An 18,382-nucleotide genomic window follows, 5' to 3' on the forward strand; every position below is an offset into this window, starting at 1 on the left:
TCAAGGTCTGTGTAAATCTTTGAAGTTTTTGGTCATATTTACTTCTTACATATCTTTAGGTACCACCAAAAAAGGTACACAGGCAACAATACATACCTAAGGATCACAAGCTATGAATGGATTCTCATCATACATTATTTCACACAAGTGAAATATTTTCACTAATCAGCAGTCACTCAAAATACTGATAGTTCCCACACCGATTTAGAACTGAGCATCCAAGGAAGCCAACAGCATTTTATACTTTGCTCATTTACCTCTCTAACCCAAGTTTTTACAATATGGGAAAAAAATAATGCACTGTCAGAGTCAAGTAACAGGGCACACAATTCCACTATACTTGCAATATTACCAGCACAGCAGATGCAGAGGGAACAAGGATACCATATTCTCTTCATATCCTCATTGTGCTGAGCAAACAACTCTTAAAATCAAAATTTTTATGAACTAATTTTTATAAACTAAATTCTAAGGAAATACGCTTAATATTTTTCTAAGCAAACAATTATAGACACTTTGCCTCTCCTCCCAAAATCAAAGCTACAACATGGCACCAAGACCTCTCTCCCCTAAAACATTATTTCAGTCTGGTGATACAGGAATAAAGGCACAGGAAATTCTTAGCTAATTCCTAAAACCTTTGCCAGGCTTTAAAATGTAAGTACAGCAAAATCGCACAGAAAACAAAAGACATGGGGTTTCTTCATTAGGACAACTACACACAAAGGTTAAATCATTTGACTATACACCCTTCATGTAATTTTTAAAGCTAAAAGAAACTGCGCTGCTGCCGCTCAGTTGCTCAATCGCGTCCAACTGTGCGACCTTATGGACGCAGGCTCCTCAGTCCATGGGATTCTCCAGGCAAGAATACTGGAGTGGACTGCCATTTCCTCCTCCAGGGGATCTTTTCAACCCAGGGATCAAACCTGCATCTCTTGTGTCTCCTGCATTGGCAGGAGGATTCTTTACCATCAGCATCACCTGGGAAGTCCAAAAGAAACTGTAGAGAGTATCTAATTTAATCTCTTTATTTTGTATTTAAGACAGGTCAAATAATTTTGCCATTGTCAATAGCAAAAATCCTGTCATACATTATATTTTTAAAATTTATTTTACTGAGGTATAACTGACATACGACACTGCATTAGTTTCAGGTATACAATAGGATTCATTATTTGTATGTTGTTGTTTAGTTGCCATAAATCATGTCCGACTCTTTTTGACCTCCTCTGTCCATGAGATTTTCCAGGCAAGAATACTGGAGTGGGTTGCCATTTCCTCCTCCAGGGGATCTTCCTAACCCAGGGATTGAACCCAAGTCTCCTGCATTGGCAGGTGGATTCTTTACCACTGAGCCACCAGGGAAGCCCCAGTATTTGTATACACTGCAAAAAGATCACCACACTATTAAGGCTAGTTAACAGCCAGTATCAAACACAGTTAAAAGAGTTTTTTATTTTCTTCCTGTGATGAGAACTTTTAAGATCTACTCTCTCAGCAGCTTTTAACTATGCAATACTTAAAACTGTTAACTATGGGCTTCCCCGATGGTTTGGTGGCAAGAATCTGCCTGCCAATACAGGCAAAAGATCAGGGTTCATTCAATCCCCGGGTGGGGAAGATCCCCTGGAGGAGGGCATGGCATGCTGTATTCTTGCCTGGAGAATCCCAGAGACAGAGGAGCCTGGTGGGCTACAGTCTATGGAGTCTCAAAACAGTGAGACAGAACCGAGAGCACGCACACATTGTTAACTACAGTCGCCATGCTATACACTACATCCTCTTGTATATTTTTAAATTACCATTTTTCTCAGAGTCTAGAAATATGATTGACAAGCCCATATCAACAGGAATTTATGACAAAAGAATGAACATGAAACTGAAAAATCTGTTCACTCATCTGTATGGTAGAATAGGTCACTCATCTGCACTCCCCAGATGTAGGGAAATCAAACCAGAGATCAAAGACTAGAAATCCCAAATGCTGCAGTATTAAACCAAAATGATCTTATACTCTCTCCAATAAATTCCGGACTTGGGGTTAGAAATAAAAAGCAGCAATCTGAGCAGTCATGATAACTGATGACAGATTCTAAATCTCAGGTTTAGAATTTATCCTGACATTTTGAAAAGTACTTTTTGTTTCCTCTAAGAACAAAAGAGGAAAGGAACTAAGGTTTTTAATGTATGTTATAGACATTCACTTATTTAATTCTTACATCGATCCTGTAGAAATGAGATTAAATCCGTATTACAAACAAGGAAATTTAAGGCTGAAAAAGTTAAGCAATTTGCCTTGATAGCGCAAACGATTTATTATCAAGTTAGGATTTGAATCCAATTATCTTGTTAGCAGTCTGCCCTGGTGGCTCAGAGGTTAAAGCCTCTGCCTGCAGTGCGGGAGACCTGGGTTCAATCCCTGCGTCCGGAAGATCCCCTGGAGAAGGAAATGGCAACCCACTTCAGTATTCTTGCCTGGAGAATCCCATGGACGGAGGAGCCTGGTGGGCTACAGTCCACAGGGTCTCAAAGAGTCGGACACCACTGAGCGACTTCACTTTCACCTTGTTAGCAAAATTCATAATCTCTCTACAAAACATGCACCCTCCATATTAATGGAGCAAATCATGTCAAGTCCTGAGATATTTTAATGACATCAGTAGAAAATCTCCTAACAGCATCAACTGATGATAATCTAAAGAAATACAGAGGACGTCCCTGACAGTCCAGTGATTAAGACTTCACTTCCAATAATGCAGTGGGTGAGGGTTCCATCCGTGGTCAGAGAGTTAAGATTCCACATGCCTCGCAGTCAAAAAACCAAAATATAAAACAAAAACAACATTGTAAACAATTCAATAAAGACCTTTAACATGGTCCACATTAAAAAACAACAAAACTTTTAAAAGCAATATAAACTGAAAAGGTTTATTACTGGAAGATCTAACAATTTACTTATAGGGAATAGCCACACACAACCATTATTAGAAAAGGAAGCCTGAACATACACATTAAAACGTTTTCAATATATCCAAAGTCTCAAATAAAAGATACTTAAAATATTACTTTGAAAATAAACAAAAATAATGAAGCTTATGCCATGAATTTTATGGATGTAGTAGCTTTCCTGCCCAGGTGGCGGTGGTAAAGAACCCACCTGCAATGTAGGAGACACGAGGCGGGTTCGATCCCTGGGTCGGTTAGATCCCCTGGAGGAGAAAATGGCAACCCACTCCAGTATTATTCCCTGGAGAATCCCACGGACAGAGGAGCCTAGCGGGCTACAGTCCATAGGATCGCAGAGAGTCGGAAGAGACTCAGCACGCACACAGCTTTCCTAACAGTTCCCTAACAGTAAGGAGGCCTGGGCTGGTTTTGTCAGAGTCGGCTGAGGAAAGTGGGAAATCATGTACTCAATTATTCCCCTCCTCACCAAGGGAAAAGGTATTGGGGAAGGAAGAAACAAACAAGAAATAAACCCCGCATGTAAAGTAGCCAAAACTAGCCCTAGTTTCTACACAACTGAAGGATTTCTGGAAAATCCATTACCGATAACAAACTAATTATAAACACCATTCACCAAACGGCATAAAGATTACAATTTAACAGAAACTGAGGAAGCAAGTATGTAACAGGTTGCATTTCCGAGAACAAATTGTACATACCAGACATGCTCCGTCTACCGTAAACGTAACTTCCTAAAACCCTACTTACAATCACACACACTCTGTAAGATGTAACAGTCCTTAGAACCTTTAAGTATTACACAACTTCTCGGATCAGCATCAAAAAGCGTTTAACAACTACTTCAGGCAGGACCTATTACTTTTAATATCGTGTTGGAGATGAGAAATTCAAAGCAAAAAGTCGATTAAAGGACCGGTCCAAGATGGCAACTTAGAACCTGATGCTAATCACAACATAACTAACGCTAAACTACTTCCACAGCTCAGTAATTTCCACAATACATGCACACGGTTCCCTGTAAACTCAAAAGCAATTTACTAATCTTAGGTGGCTTCCAAGTCTATGGAAATGAGCCCTCCAAATGTACTTCCTCTTACGTGAGGTAAAACCACGTGTAGAGCGTAGCGTTAACCTTGGCGATGCATCACCGCAAAGGGGAACTGCACTTCCCACCCCGCGTCCCTTCACTATTGGTCCTCCTCTCACAACTGATGGCCCTAAAGATTATTTATTTCCCGGAGGATGTGAGGGAAACGGGGGGAGGCCGGAAGCGTGTGAGATCCAAAACCAAAGGAAAAGGAGGCAGACACTTAAGCTAAGGGAAGCGATTCCCGCCTCTCCTAGGCTCTGCCCGGCGGCCTGAAGAGCGCAACAAGCTGAAACACCCCGGCGCGTTTTCCGGATTTAAGACCTCAATCTAAATCCCTGATTTCACTCCAGTGCTAAACTCGGGCCAAAATACTCACGCCACCAGCCCTGGGGCCCCCAGTCTCGAGCCGAATCCAAGCTGGGACTAAGGGGAGACACCAGGCCTCTCAACCTGCGCACCACGGTCCGTCTGCGCCCCGGCCTACCGTCGCGACCAGAACACGGACCCCGACCCCAATCTCCTCCCGCTGGCCAGAAGCGTCTATAGCCCCCAGACGACAGTGATAGGGCCACTGACTTAAGAAGTCCTCTAAGAAATTACCTTTGAACTGGCCTTCTGAGAGCCGCCTGGCGTTTTGTCCGCCATCTTGAGCTTTGCCCCTCCTTCAGCGGCGGCAGCAGCACGGGCGAGTCGAGCACCGAAAGGCTGGATCACAGCGGAGCCCGCCAGAGGAGCCTGCAAGGCTGAATAGTCGACTGCCGACCTGAGGAATTCAAGGAGAACTGCGCCACGTGACTTCCGGTGTTGAGCATTTCCTGGGCCCGCCCACTGAATATTTGGGGGCGTCTCCGTGTCGGGTTTTGCTATTGGGCCGGAGAATTTAGTGAATCTTTTCGTACTGGCTTTCGGGGCCGGTTGTTACTTCACTGTTTTTCCAGCCCCAACCCTAGATAGGTGCTGGGCGGGGAAGGAAAGACTTCTTAAAGAAGAAATGAATGATCAGCTTGGGAGGAGCTTTTACTTCAACTCAGAAAATAAATCTGAAGCCGACTGGGAGGTGGAGGGGGCGGGACGGGGCGGGGCAGGGGTTTGTCCGGCTCTCCTGGGATGAAGATGATATCCGTCCTACCTCTGGCGTCACGCCCTGCTGGGGGAAGGCAAACTTGCAGTCTGTTCAAGAAAGTCGTGTCCGGAAGCATAGGAAGGGAGCTTTTGACCCAACCTGAGACTCTGGCAGTGGAGTTTTCGGATAGACTATTCGGGTCAAAACCGGGACTTGCAGAAAGAGGATGAATGAAAGGAAAATTATAAATAGACGGTGTCTATTTATATAGCATCATGTAAGTTGTCATTTTAAAAGTTACATTTTACGGTTTAATCTTGTTTTCGTTTCTAATCACAAATGGACGGGAGCACCTAAGTTCTTAATAGGATCTACATGTATGGATGTGAGAGTTGGACTGTGAAGAAGGCTGAGCGCCGAAGAATTGATGCTTTTGAACTGTGGTGTTGGAGAAGACTCTTGAGAGTCCCTTGGACTGCAAGGAGATCCAACCAGTCCATTCTGAAGGAGATCAGCCCTGGGTGTTCTTTGGAAGGAATGATGCTGAAGCTGAAACTCCAGTACTTTGGCCACCTCATGCGAAGAGTTGATTCATTGGAAAAGACTGATGCTGAGACGGATTGGGGGCAGGAGGAGAAGGGGACGACAGAGGATGAGATCGCTGGATGGCATCACGGACTCGACGGACGTGAGTCTGAGTGAACTCCGGGGGTTGGTGATGGACAGGGAGGCCTGGCGTGCTCCGATTCATGGGGTCTCAAAGAGTCTTAGCTAATTGTCACCTGCAATGTAGGTGACCCAGGTTGGATCCCTGGGTCAGGAAGATCCCCTGGAGAAGGAAATGGCAACCCACTCCAGTACTCCTGCCTGGAGAATTCCATGGACAGAGGATCCTGGCAGGCTACAGTCCCTGGGGTCGCAAAGAGTCGGACACGACTGAGCCACTCACACACACTTACCTACTTATTGTGTGTAAAAGCCTGCATGAAGTGTTCAGAGGCTTACACAGATGACTACAATATTATCTTCATATAATTTAACATTTAATGAGGAATAGAGGGGAGATGGAGAAGGCAATGGCACCCCACTCCGGTACTCTTGCCTGGAAAATCCCATGGACCGGAGGAACCTGGTAGGCTGCAGTCCATGGAGTCGCAAAGAGTCGGACATGACTGAGCGACTTCACTTTCGCTTTTCACTTTCATGCATTGGAGAAGGAAATGGCAACCCACTGGAGAGAATCCCAGGGATGGGGGAGCCTGGTGGGCTGCCATCTATGGGGTCGCATAGAGTCAGACACGACTGACGCGACTTAGCAGCAGCAGCAGCAGAGGGGAGAAGGTACCAGCAAACTGACACTGTAGAATTCAACAGATGCTGAAAGGAAGGATCACTAGCTGTGGGAACTCTGAAAGAATTTATTCTGAAGGTGGGGATGGGGTAAACAGATGGAGGTTTCAGAGAGCAGGAAGCCAACTCTGAAGAAGAAGGAGATTTTTGTTTGTTGGATGGTGTTGGGGGAGAGGGAGGGGAGGTTGGAGTGGTGGTGATCTGATACATGGAAAGGCTAACAGGCCTGTGCCAGGCACTGAGGAATCAGCAAGTTGGGTAGGGCTCCTGTTCTGTGTGAGCAGGTTGGGGTAGAACAAATAGTAAACAAGCAAAAAAAAAAAGAAATGGTCAGAAAGTAACAAGTGTGAAATATCTTGTTTGTAAGTTTGGCCATTGTGGACTATATATATAATTTTTATTTCTTTATCTTTTTTATTGGCTGTGCTGGGTCTTCCTTGCTGCAGGGGCTTTTCGCTAGTTCCGGTGCTCAGGTTTCTCATTGCAGTGGCTTCTGTTGTAAAACACAGGCTCCAGGGCAGTCAGGCTTCAGTAGCTGCGGCGCCTGGGCTGAGTAGCTGCGGTTCCTGCGCTCTCAAGCACAGACTCAGTGGTTGTGGCATGTGGGATCTTCCCAGATCAGGGAGCCAAATGGTGCCTCCTCCATTGGCAGGCATACTTCACCACTGAGCCACCAGGGAAGCTCCACTGCGAAATACTGAAGTAGAATGGTGGTTTGCAACCTCCAGTCCTACTGAATTTAATTTCAAGCCCGGATATTTTTAATTCTAGACTTCTCACCCTCACCTCACCCTTATCCTTGCCTCTAATTGAAGGTTAATCAGTTTTTAAATACTCTTATGGGAGATATGGTTTTTCCAGTGGTCATGTATGGATGTGAGAGTTGGACTGTGAAGAAGGCTGAGCGCCGAAGAATTGTTGCTTTTGAACTGTGGTGTTGGAGAAGACTCTTGAGAGTCCCTTGGACTGCAAGGAGATCCAACCAGTCCATTCTGAAGGAGATCAGCCCTGGGATTTCTTTGGAAGGAATGATGCTAAAGCTGAAACTCCAGTACTTTGGCCACCTCATGCGAAGAGTTGACTCATTGGAAAAGACTCTGATGCTGGGAGGGATTGGGGGCAGGAGGAGAAGGGGACAACAGAGGATGAGATGGCTGGATGGCATCACGGACTCGGTGGACGTGAGTCTAAGTGAACTCTGGGAGTTGGTGATGGTCAGGGAGGCCTGGCATGCTGCAATTCATGGGGTCACAAAGAGTCAGACACGACTGAGCAACTGAACTGAACTGAACTGATTGATGGGAGATATATTTTCTCCAGGAATACTTAACAGACTTCCCTCCCCTACCAAGCCTAAGTAAGTTACTCTGCTTCTGTTTCCATGGGAACCTGTTTCCCACTCAAGATACTCATCACATTAGATCTTAATTGTCTGTTTACAATCTAGGATTAGAAAGTGAAATCATCAGCTGAGATGAAGGGAGAATTGTGGGCTTGTCCCTGCCTAGTCATGTTCTGGCAATACTTAAGGCTGACTTTGTCGCTATGAAGTAAATATACAAATGCTTTTCATTTAAATCCCTGAAGTCCTATTTCACATTAAAATCACCCTTATTAAATGTTGGGGCTTCTTCCCTGGTGTCTCAGCTGGTAAAGAATCCACCTGCAATGCGGGAGACCTGGGTTCAATCCCTGGGTTGGGAAGATCCCCTGGAGAAGGAAACAGCTACCCACTACAATATTCTGGCCTGGAGAATTCCATGGACTGTATAGTCCATGGGGTCACAAAGAGTCAGGAACGACTGAGTGACTTTCACTTCACTTACTTTATTAAATGTTTACTCCTAGAGACTTAAAAATAAAGAAACATAGACTTCTCTCTCTCATATAGTAAAGCCCCAAAGGAAGTCAAACATGTGCCCTGACTAAAAATTAAACATAAGCCTTCATTAAGACCTAATTAAGTACACTCTGAAAAACACAAAAGCATGATTAACAACAGAGTTTTCCTTCATACATATAAGTCTTGAAATTATGGCCCCTTTACTCAAACTGCAAATGAAGGAGGATGAGATAGCATGCACATAAATACAAACAGATGTTTATAGAACCTGAAATTGTTCATTAGATTCACAGTTATTACCAAGTGACTACACATAAATAGTAAGAAAATTATACAATTTGCTGCAGTTAGTGTTTCCCAGTCATACTAAAACCACGCTATTCTTGCTGACGTGTTGGTTCTCTACTCTTACACCTGTTTTTAAGGATTCTCCCTGCAGCTACATTTGACAAAGATTACAAAGTAGTGCCAGATGCAGTTCACAGAGGTGTTTTATTTGGCTCAAGCAGGAAGGGTTTTTTCTTTGAGTTAGGAGACTTGACTTTTTTCTACTCAGGCTTTCCAGTTTTTCTTGAAAAACAGGCAGGTCTGGGAACAATCCAGTGGGAGGGAGCCACATGGGACTCTGGGGTCAGCAGGCCTTCACCACACTCGGTGGACAAATGCCCCACACAGGCCTGCTTGTAGGCCTGTGTGTTTTCTGACTTCTCATATACAGTGTCAAGTCTCAGCAGAGGTGATAACACATTTAGCAGAGCTCTCCTGGGTTCAGCAGTAAAAAATCTGCCTGCCAATACAGGAGACATGGGTTCCATCTGTGGTCCAGAAAGATCTCACATGCCATGTGAGCCACAACTACATAGCCTGTGCTCTGGAACCCAGGAGCCGCAACTACGGAAGTGTGCACGCCCTTGAACCTGTACTCTGCAAAGGAGAAGCCCCTGAAACGAGAAGCCCGCACATGACAACCAGAGAAAAGCCCGAGCATCAGTGAAGACCCAGCACAGTCAAAAATAAATATTTTTTTAAAATTAAATAAAATCTCAAAGAAAATGGACATACAGTAAAAAGGAGGAAAGAAGGTTAATATTCTGTGGTTAACCCTCAGGAAGAAGGGGAAAAAAAATTAAACAGTCAGTCCCCCAGCACCGAGGTGAACTGGCTTACCCATTAGACATAGAAGGCTCAGTATATTTTTATACTAGGGCCAGTATATTTTTCAGGGCCTCCCCAAACGTCCTGGGCGTCCCTGGTGGCTCAGTTGGTAAAGAATCTGCCTGCAATGCCGGAGACCTGGGTTTGATCCCTGAGTTGGGAAGATCCCATGGAGAAGGGAACGGCTACCCACCCCAGTCAGGATTCTGGCCTGGAGAATTCCATGGACTGTATAGCCCATGGGGTCACAAAGAGTAGGACACGACTGAGCGACTTTCGTACACACAAGTTTTAATTTCTTTTAAACCGAGGGAGAGAAAAAGGTGGAGTGGAGAGGCTGAAACAACAGCATTTCGCAATATACACAGTGAAAGATAGAGACCTTACCAGGGCTTCCCTGCTGGTTCAGTGGTAAAGAACATGCCTACCTATACAGGAGACTTGGGTTCAATCCTTAGTCTAGGAAAATTCCGCGTGCTGAGGAGCAGCTAAGCCCGAGGGACACAACTATTCAGCTGGTGCCCTAGAGTCTGAAGCCCCGTGCTCCAGCGCCCGTGCTCCACAGCAAGAAAAGCCACCACAACAAGAAGCCTGCGCGCTGCCACCAGGGTAGCCCCCACATTCCCCGACTAGAGAAAAGCACACTCAGCAACGAAGACCCCAGCACAGCCCTAAATAGATACATTTAATTTAAATTATTTTTTAAAATGACTGCCCCAAAGCTAACATCTTCTCTGCTGTGCCAATGGACTGCTCCTATTTGGTGGCACTTAGAGAATTTTTAAGCGGTTTCTTTCTGCTCTTTAGGCTTCAGGATATAGGCTGGTGGAAGGACAATCCTATCCTTGTGTTCATTTGGCAGTTGTTGAATTTCTAGCATCTGCCAGGCTCTGCAGAAAGAAGATAAGGAGGGAGGAAAGGAGAGCTAAAAATCCAACTTAGCTTTTCTTCTGAGAGAGCCTAGCTGCCTCTAGGAGTAGTCAGATAACACCCTCCAAAGAAGGTGTGGTCTGCTTGAAATGGAAGATTCTTTGAGATTAACCTTATTGTCTGTCCCTGCCCCTCCCCCCTCCCACCACCCTACCCCATCCCACAAGGCTAGCCTGACAAGTAAGATTTCAGTGACAATAACAGCTCCTCCCTTTTCTCCACTCCTGTACCAAAAGAAATGTACTTATTGATGCTATCTAAAATTCCTTTGACTAGTGATTAGCAGTGGAGTTTTTTAAAAACAAACATCTCTTTTTAGCCTTTTATTTTTTAATGTTCTTGGCCGTGCTATGCAGCATGCAGCATATAGGATCTTAGTTCCCCAAAATGTGAAAGTGAAGTCACTCAGTTGTGTCCGACTCTTTGCTACCCCATGGAATTTTTCAGGCCAGAATACTGGAGTGGGTAGCTGTTTCCTTCTCCAGGGGACCTTCCCAACCCGGGGATCGAACCCAGGTCTCCCACATTGCAGGCGGATTCTTTACCAGCTGAGCCACAAGGGAAGCCCCTAGTTCCCCAACCAGGGATCAAATCCACACCCCTTGCATTGGAAGCTCGAAGATTCAACCACTGGACCGCCAGGGAAGTTCCTAGAAGTGGAATTTTTTTAAGCTACAATGTCCAAGATGTAGAGAGGTAAGAGGTATATAAAAATGATGTCCAAAAAACATATAACCTAAGAATAGGCTAGTGACATGTTGAAGATCATAAAATGGTTATTTTAGCTATGATCCTGGCTGTTTTCACAGTGCTATCATAGTCAGTCTTTCTCTTAAGGAACATGGCATACCTTTCTTCTTTTTCAAGTTTTGTTCTGTTTCCTTCATATTGACTTTTCACATTTCTTGTTACCGTAATTCCTAGTTTTTTGAAAATATTTTCAAGATTAACATTAAGTAAGAGTGGTACTAGTGGATATCCCTGGATTGTTCCTGACTTTAATGAGAATGCTTTTAGCGTTCTTCTGAAGATGAGGCTGACTTTGGGGTTGTAAGTTGAATTATCAATTAATGTGTATTAATTATATATTAAATTTTTAGTCAACCATGGAACTGAAAATGCAGAATTTTAAATTCTCATAGAAGACTTGGGGACCCTGAGGATATGCCAAAGGTCAGACAACCTTATTACAGAAACACTGTTGCAATCTTGTGTGAAAAACACCAGGACACCTCCATGACTTGGGAAAATAAGTGAACAGAGTAGAAATGTCCTGCTCTGTGCACCAGGGAGAATGGGCAGATTAAACGGAAGACAAAAATCTATATCAACTTCCTGATACTGCTGGAAGTTACCTCAAAGTTAGCAGCTTATAGCAACACGAATGTATTATCTTCTACTTCTGAGGTCAGAAGTCTAAAATGTGGCAGCAGGCCTGTGTTCATTTCTGAAATGCTAGAGGAGAATCCATTTCCTTGCATTTTCCAGTCTCTAGAGTTCACCTCGGAGAAGGCGATGGCGACCCACTCCAGTACTCTTGCCTGGGAAATCCCGTGGGTGGAGGGGCCTGGTAGGCTGCAGTCCATGGGGTCGCTAAGAGTTGGACACGACTGAGTGACTTCACTTTCACTCTTCACTTTCACTCTTCACTTTCATGCATTGGAGAAGGAAATGGCAACCCACTCCAATATTCTTGCCTGGAGAATCCCAGGGATGAAGGAGCCTGGTGGGCTGCCGTCTATGGAGTCACACAGTCAGACACGACTGAAGCAACTTAGCAGCAGCAGCAGCAGAGTTCACCTACATTCCCTGGCTTGTGGCCTCCTCTCCAGCTTCAAAGCCCATAGCATAGCAACCTCTCTACTCTCTGACATCTGTTTCCATCTTTACAGTCTTCTCTCCAGCTCTGCCACCTCCCTCTTACAAGGATCCTCGTGATTACATTGGGCCCACCCCAACAATCTCACATCTCAAAAGCCTTAAATTAATCACATCCACAAAAGATCCACAGTTTCTGAGAATTAGGGTGTGGACATCTTCAGAGGGCTATTATTCAGTCTACCATAGAATCTAAAATGAACTCTCTGCGTTTGTATTCTGTCCGTGGCTGGCAGGCACAGCTTTGATCCCACCAGAAAACTGACATGGCCCCAATAAGTACCATCTTCTTGAAGCAGCTGAGTTCTGAAATTGTTACTGGGGTATTAAATGGGCTGAAGGTGTGGTTCCAGTGAAACAGGATGAGACAGATCTCTGTTGTCAAAGGACTTACAAGGCGTAACGGAGACAGATGTGTCACGAGTATAATAAGTGAAGAATCTGAAGTTTAGTCTGATTTGAGCACCACTGCATCTGTCGTGCCTCGAACAGAGTACGCACATGCCGGCATTCAGTGACTATTTGCTGGTGAAAAAATTCCACAGCAGAGGTAGTTTTTTAGAAACATATAAAGCTTGATGCTGCATAAAAGGAGTCAGGGAAGACCTCATCAAAGAATCTACAGCATTTTCAGGGTATCTGTCCTACTCTTAAAAGGTCACCTCTGGGGCTAACTCCTAGGAGTTACTAGAGGCCCTCAGAGAGAAGGATGGAGACCTTAGCACAGTGTTGTCTAATTTTAAGAAAATGCAAATTTTGCTAATTTTAAGCAGACCAAAAAGTCTCCCATCCTGTGCAGATTTTGAAATAATACAAATCTCCTCTTCCTCAATCTAAAAAATTCTTTTTGAGAATTGTGTAATTTTGGGAGTTTCCTGGTGGTCTAGTGGTTAGGATTCAGCACTTTCACTGCAGAGGCCTGGGTTCAATCCCTGGTCGGAGAACTGAGATTCCTGCAAGCCACCGAGAATAATACTCCCCTCTCCAACTCCCCCAAAAAGAATTGTGTAATTCCTACAGACAGGCTCAATGGACTGCAAACATCATTTACTATTGTGCCACGTGGTGGCGCTGCTGCAGCTAGTAAACAAAAACATCCACTATCCTTCCTTAGGAAGATCCCCTGGAGGAGGAAATGGCAACCCCCTCCAGTGTTCTTGCCTGGAGAATCCCATGGAGAGAGGAGCCTGGTGGGCTACAGTCTACAGGCTGGCAAAGAGTCGGTCACAACTGAGCGTACACACACACACACACACACACACACACACACACTCACACTATTCTTCATAGGTGTTCTGTGAACATACATGGAACTTCTCTGAGTGGTCTTGGTGCTCAATTAAAAATCCTCCTAACATCCTGTCACTGTCAACCAAGCTTTCATTGAGCAATTGTACTAGCTTCGGTGCCGTAAACAAAGTATGTGCTAACAAAATGTAGAGGGGGAAGTTAAACGTGACAAAACTATGGCATTCTGTGATGTTCATCGAGGAGGGAGGAGCTTACAAAATCTAAGAGAGAACAAAAATATATTAGAGATGACATTAGAGGTAATATCTTTTCAGTCCAACTTGTCCTGCTTCTCAAGGAGGGCAGGAATGGGGCTGAATCCTAGCCCCTATTACTGTGCCTGGCTGCTGCTGCTGCTAAGTCGCTTCAGTCGTGTCCGACTCTGTGTGACCCCACAGACGGCAGCCCACCAGGCTCCGCGGTCCCTGGGTTTCTCCAGGCAAGAACACTGGAGTGGGTTGCCATTTCCTTCTCCAATGCATGAAAGTGAACAGTGAAAATGAAGTCGCTCAGTCGTGTCCTACTCTTTGCAACCCCACGGACTGTAGCCTACCAGGCTCCTCTGTCCATGGGATTTTCCAGGCGAGAGTACTGGAGTGGGTTGCCATTGCACCAATAGGCAAACAATGAACATTTATTGAATAAGTGAACATGGAAGACGGTACCTCATGCTCCCAAATATATATCCTCTTGCCCTACACAGAGACTAACAAAAAGTTGCTGACACCAACTTCCAAAATTTCAGCTGAGAGTTTCTTAGTATTCCAACTCAAGTTAGCTGCTCAGTCTTGGTCTAAGCAGCTGCATCCAGGGAAATAGAGCCACACGATACACATGGCTCCCGGAGGCTTACAGTGCGATGAATGAAGTCTTCAGGTTGAGGGTGGGAGCGGAGAGCCAAAACTAACTGCAGAGTATATGAATAATTGATCTTAGACATATGCACAATTATTTTTTTCAGATGTTTGGAGATGCAACAGTGATTGATAGGATACAGTTTGATTTATTGTGGAAAAATACACACAACATGCACTTTGCCATTTTAACCATTTTCAGTGTACAGTTTAGTGGCACTAAATACAATCACATTGTTGTGCAAACTCACACCACCATCTATCTCCAGAATTTCTTCACCTTCCCAAACAGAAACTATGCCCATTCAACACTAACTTCCCACCTCTCCTCCCCGCAGCCCCAGAAAGCTGCCATTCTATTTTCTGTGTCTATACATTTTTAAAATTAGTTATTTATTTTTGGTTGCACTGGGTCTCCGTTGCCTTGCACGGGCTTCCTTTAGTTGCGAAGAGCCGGGGCTACTCTCTAGCTTCATTGTGTGAGCTTCTCATTGCAGTGGCTTCTCTTGTTGCAGAGCCCAGCTCTACGCTCTAGGGTGTGTAGACTCGGTAGTTAGGGTGCACAGGCTTAGTTGCTCACAGCATGTGGAATCTTCCCAGACCAGGGACTGAACCTGTGTCTCCTGCATTGGTAGGCAGATTCTTATCCACTGTAGCACCAGGGAAGTCTTGTTTCTCTAAATCTGACTACTCTAAATATCTCATAGAAGTGAAATCATAATGGTATTGGTCCCTTCATGACTGGCTTATTTCACTTAGCATATCCTCTGTGCTATAGCTATGGTGTAGCATGTGTCAGAATTTCCTTCCTTTTTAAGGCTGAATAATAGTCCATTGTATGTCTATAGCACAATTTATCTGTTCATCCATCGATAAACATAAGGGTTACTTCCAACTTTGGGCTATTGTGAATCATGCTGCTATGAACACTGTCAGAGCATTCTGGAGTTCACAACAGCTCTTTGTCATATCCCTATTCTCAATCAGCAGTCTTCAAAGTGTACCTACTATCAAGTGGGGATCAGCAGAAAGACTGGCAGTGTGGGTGCCCTTATGTTTGACATCTTTTTGAATCTTAGGAGTGTGTTCAGAAGAAAAGAATCCGTGTGGCAGCACATCTGGAAATCAACTCCTGGGAAGAAGGAATGAATGAAGTCATTGGCCAGGAGCAGAGCAGAATGAAGGAAGCTGGGGAGCCATCTACAAGGAGCAAAGACTTTTTCCCTGTTGCTCCCTAAGACCAATTAAGAGGCACCACAGCATCAGATTTCTGATTTCAACTCAATATGTGAAATACTTTTTAACCTCTAGAGCTGTTTACTAATGGAATAATCTACCTTAATAGAATAAGTATTCCCCTATGAAAACACACAGAGAGAAGTTGATTGTAGAAGGGATTCCAGAACTTTGGAAGGGAATTGGAGGAGAGCTATATCTGGGTTCTAAGACTTCTTGATCCCAACATTCCCTGTCTTTCTAATGCTTGAAACATCCATAGGAAAGGCCAAAATGGCCAGAAAGTATAATGTTTCCAAAGTAAATAATTATTCAGTATAAACTTGACTTGATATTCATGAGTGCGATGTCCTCAAAGGAGGCTGAAATCTAAGAAGTTAACTGCTGAGTGACCCACACAAATATCAGAGAGGGAAGTGTTATCTAAGATTGTAGTGACAAGAGCCAGAAATGATCAGCAGGTACACTGGGGCCTAAACTCGAGTCCTTAATCTTGTTTTCATATTCTATTAGGAAAATACCCGGGTAAATCCAAATCATACAATGTTACACTGTTAGTTACTAAAAATTAATGACGGCAATTTGTTTCTCTTATTAGACTCTGGTTTTCAGTTTTTCTCCTACGATTTCCCTTTTGTTCATTAAAACTTGTGAACAATGCCTTAAGAAGCTATGGAGAAGTAGACAATTCTGCTTTGGGGTTGGGATGGCCATTTGGCCATAGTTATCAAAATGTGAAGGGAACATACCCTTTGACCCAGCAATTCCACTTGTAGGAATGAATTTCCCTCCATATGAGAAAGCACTGCAGTAAAGAGTATGTGCGGGGCTTCCCTGGTGGCCCAGTGGTTAAGAATCTGCTTTGCAGTGCACGGGAAATGCTGGTTTGATCTTCGGTCCCTTTGATCCTTGGTCCTGGAAGATCCCACATGCCTTGGAGCAGCTAAGCCCATGCTCCACAATAAGAGAAGTCACCGCAATGAGAGGCCCATGCACCCCAGCTAGAAAGTGGCTGCTGGTCGCCACAGCTGGAGCAAGCCAGCACTCAACAATGAAGACCCAGTGCAGCCAAAAATCAATAAATAATCATTTAAATTTTTTAAAAAGAATATGTGCAGCAAAACATTAAAAATGCCATGACTGTCTATCAATAAGGGACTGTTTCATGAGGAATGACACATGCTATATCAAGGGTAGAAGATCTTTATGTACTGACTTGGAAAGTGCTCCAAGATACACTGTTGTATGACAAAAGCAAGGTAGTAAACTTTGTGCTTTAAAAAAAAAGCATCTAGGGACTTCCTTGGAGGTTCAGTGATTAAGACTCAATGCTTCGACTGCAGTGGGTGTGGGTTTGATCACTGGTTGGGGAACTGAGGATCCCACATGCTGCAGGGCATGGCCAAAAAAAAAAAAAAAAAAGCTCAGAAAAAGGACATCTATAGACAGAAATACACGATGTGCCAGGCAGCTTCTAAGATGATCCTCAATGCTCTCCAACCCTTGGTGTGGATTCAACCTAGTGTGGGTTCAACCTAGTGTCTTTTTTCTAACAGAATATAGCAAGGGTGTCGATTCTGAGATTTGGTTGTAGAAAAAAACTTTGGTTTCCTTCTTGTCCTTCTTGAGTTTTCTAGCTCTCGTCACCTATTTGCATGGATGAAATCAGTTGCCATGCTCGGAGGAGCCCAGTGGAGAGGCCCATGGGGTAAGAAGCTCAGGGAGGCCTCAAGCAAAAGACCAATGCAGAAATGAGGCCATCAGCCTAACAGCCTGTGAGGAACTAAATCCTGCCAGCAAGGCCTTGAGGGAACTTGACAGCAGATAGTCTGGATCGGAGCTATGAGGTGACTGCATTCTCAGCTGACAGCTTGATGACATCTTTGTAACAGACCCTGAGCCTGGAGGGCCCGACGAGGCCACTGGGACTCTTGATCACAGGAAATATATGATAATAAATGTTTGTTGTTTTAAGTCACTACGTTTTGGGGTAACGTTACACAGCTGCTGCTGCTGCTGCTGTTGCTGCTGCTAAGTCGCTTCAGTTGTGTCCGACTCTGTGTGACCCCATAGATGGCAGCCCACCAGGCTCCCCCATCCCTGGGATTCCCAGGCAAGAACGCTGGAGTGGGTTGCCATTTCTTCTCCAATGCATGAAAGTGAAAAGTGAAAGTGAAGTCGATCAGTCGTGCCTGACTCTTAGTGACCCCATGGACTGCAGCCCACCAGGCTCCTCCGCCCATGGGATTGCCCACACAGCAGTAGATAGCTGATACCAAATGCATGTTTGTTTATGCACGTATTTCTTTTTTAAAAACTAAATAAAAGTATCTATTTTTGTTTGATTTTTAAAATTTATTTTTAATTGGAAGATAATTGTTTTATATCGTGTTGGTTTCTGCCATACATCAACATGAGTCTGTCATAGGCATACATATGTTCCCTCGCTCCTGAACCTCTCTCCCACCTCCTGCCCTGTCCCAACCTTCTAGGTTTTCACAGAGCACTGGATTTGAGCTCCCTGCAACATACAGCAAATTCCCACTGGCTATCTAATTTTACATATGGTAATGTGTATTTTTTAAACCCTGGCCACTGTGCTTGCCACCAGGGAAAGAAATTTAAGATTCTAGGGTGGAAGGAAACTTACTTTTTAATATAGACTCTTTAGTTTTATCTCAGTTGTTTATTCAACAAAGAGGCAAATAATAACATGTTTAATA

The 18,382-nt window shown here is 44.2% G+C and overlaps 1 protein-coding gene and 1 long non-coding RNA gene across 7 annotated transcripts in view; one reads left to right on the top strand and one right to left on the bottom strand.

The window, feature by feature from the left end:
* The window catches only part of U2SURP (U2 snRNP associated SURP domain containing), a 53,592-nt gene extending 48,480 nt beyond the window's left edge, over positions 1-5,112 (bottom strand). For 4 of the 6 annotated variants that reach the window (XM_069563277.1, XM_069563258.1, XM_069563268.1 and 1 more), the window contains exon 1: positions 4,661-5,112. In XM_069563277.1, the coding sequence (XP_069419378.1) occupies positions 4,661-4,705 (45 nt within the window). In that variant the 5' untranslated portion in view covers positions 4,706-5,112. The remainder of the gene's footprint in view (positions 1-4,660) is intronic. The other 2 variants (XM_069563286.1, XM_069563294.1) reach the window with 2 other exon arrangements.
* On the top strand, positions 4,867-18,013 carry LOC138425425 (uncharacterized). Its single transcript, XR_011251208.1, has 2 exons — positions 4,867-5,811; positions 15,503-18,013. It is a non-coding gene; the product is annotated as an uncharacterized lncRNA (long non-coding RNA).
* Positions 18,014-18,382: the final 369 nt, after the last annotated feature.

This window comes from Ovis canadensis, chromosome 1, assembly GCF_042477335.2.
Source record: "Ovis canadensis isolate MfBH-ARS-UI-01 breed Bighorn chromosome 1, ARS-UI_OviCan_v2, whole genome shotgun sequence".
Taxonomy (NCBI): Eukaryota; Metazoa; Chordata; class Mammalia; order Artiodactyla; family Bovidae; genus Ovis; species Ovis canadensis.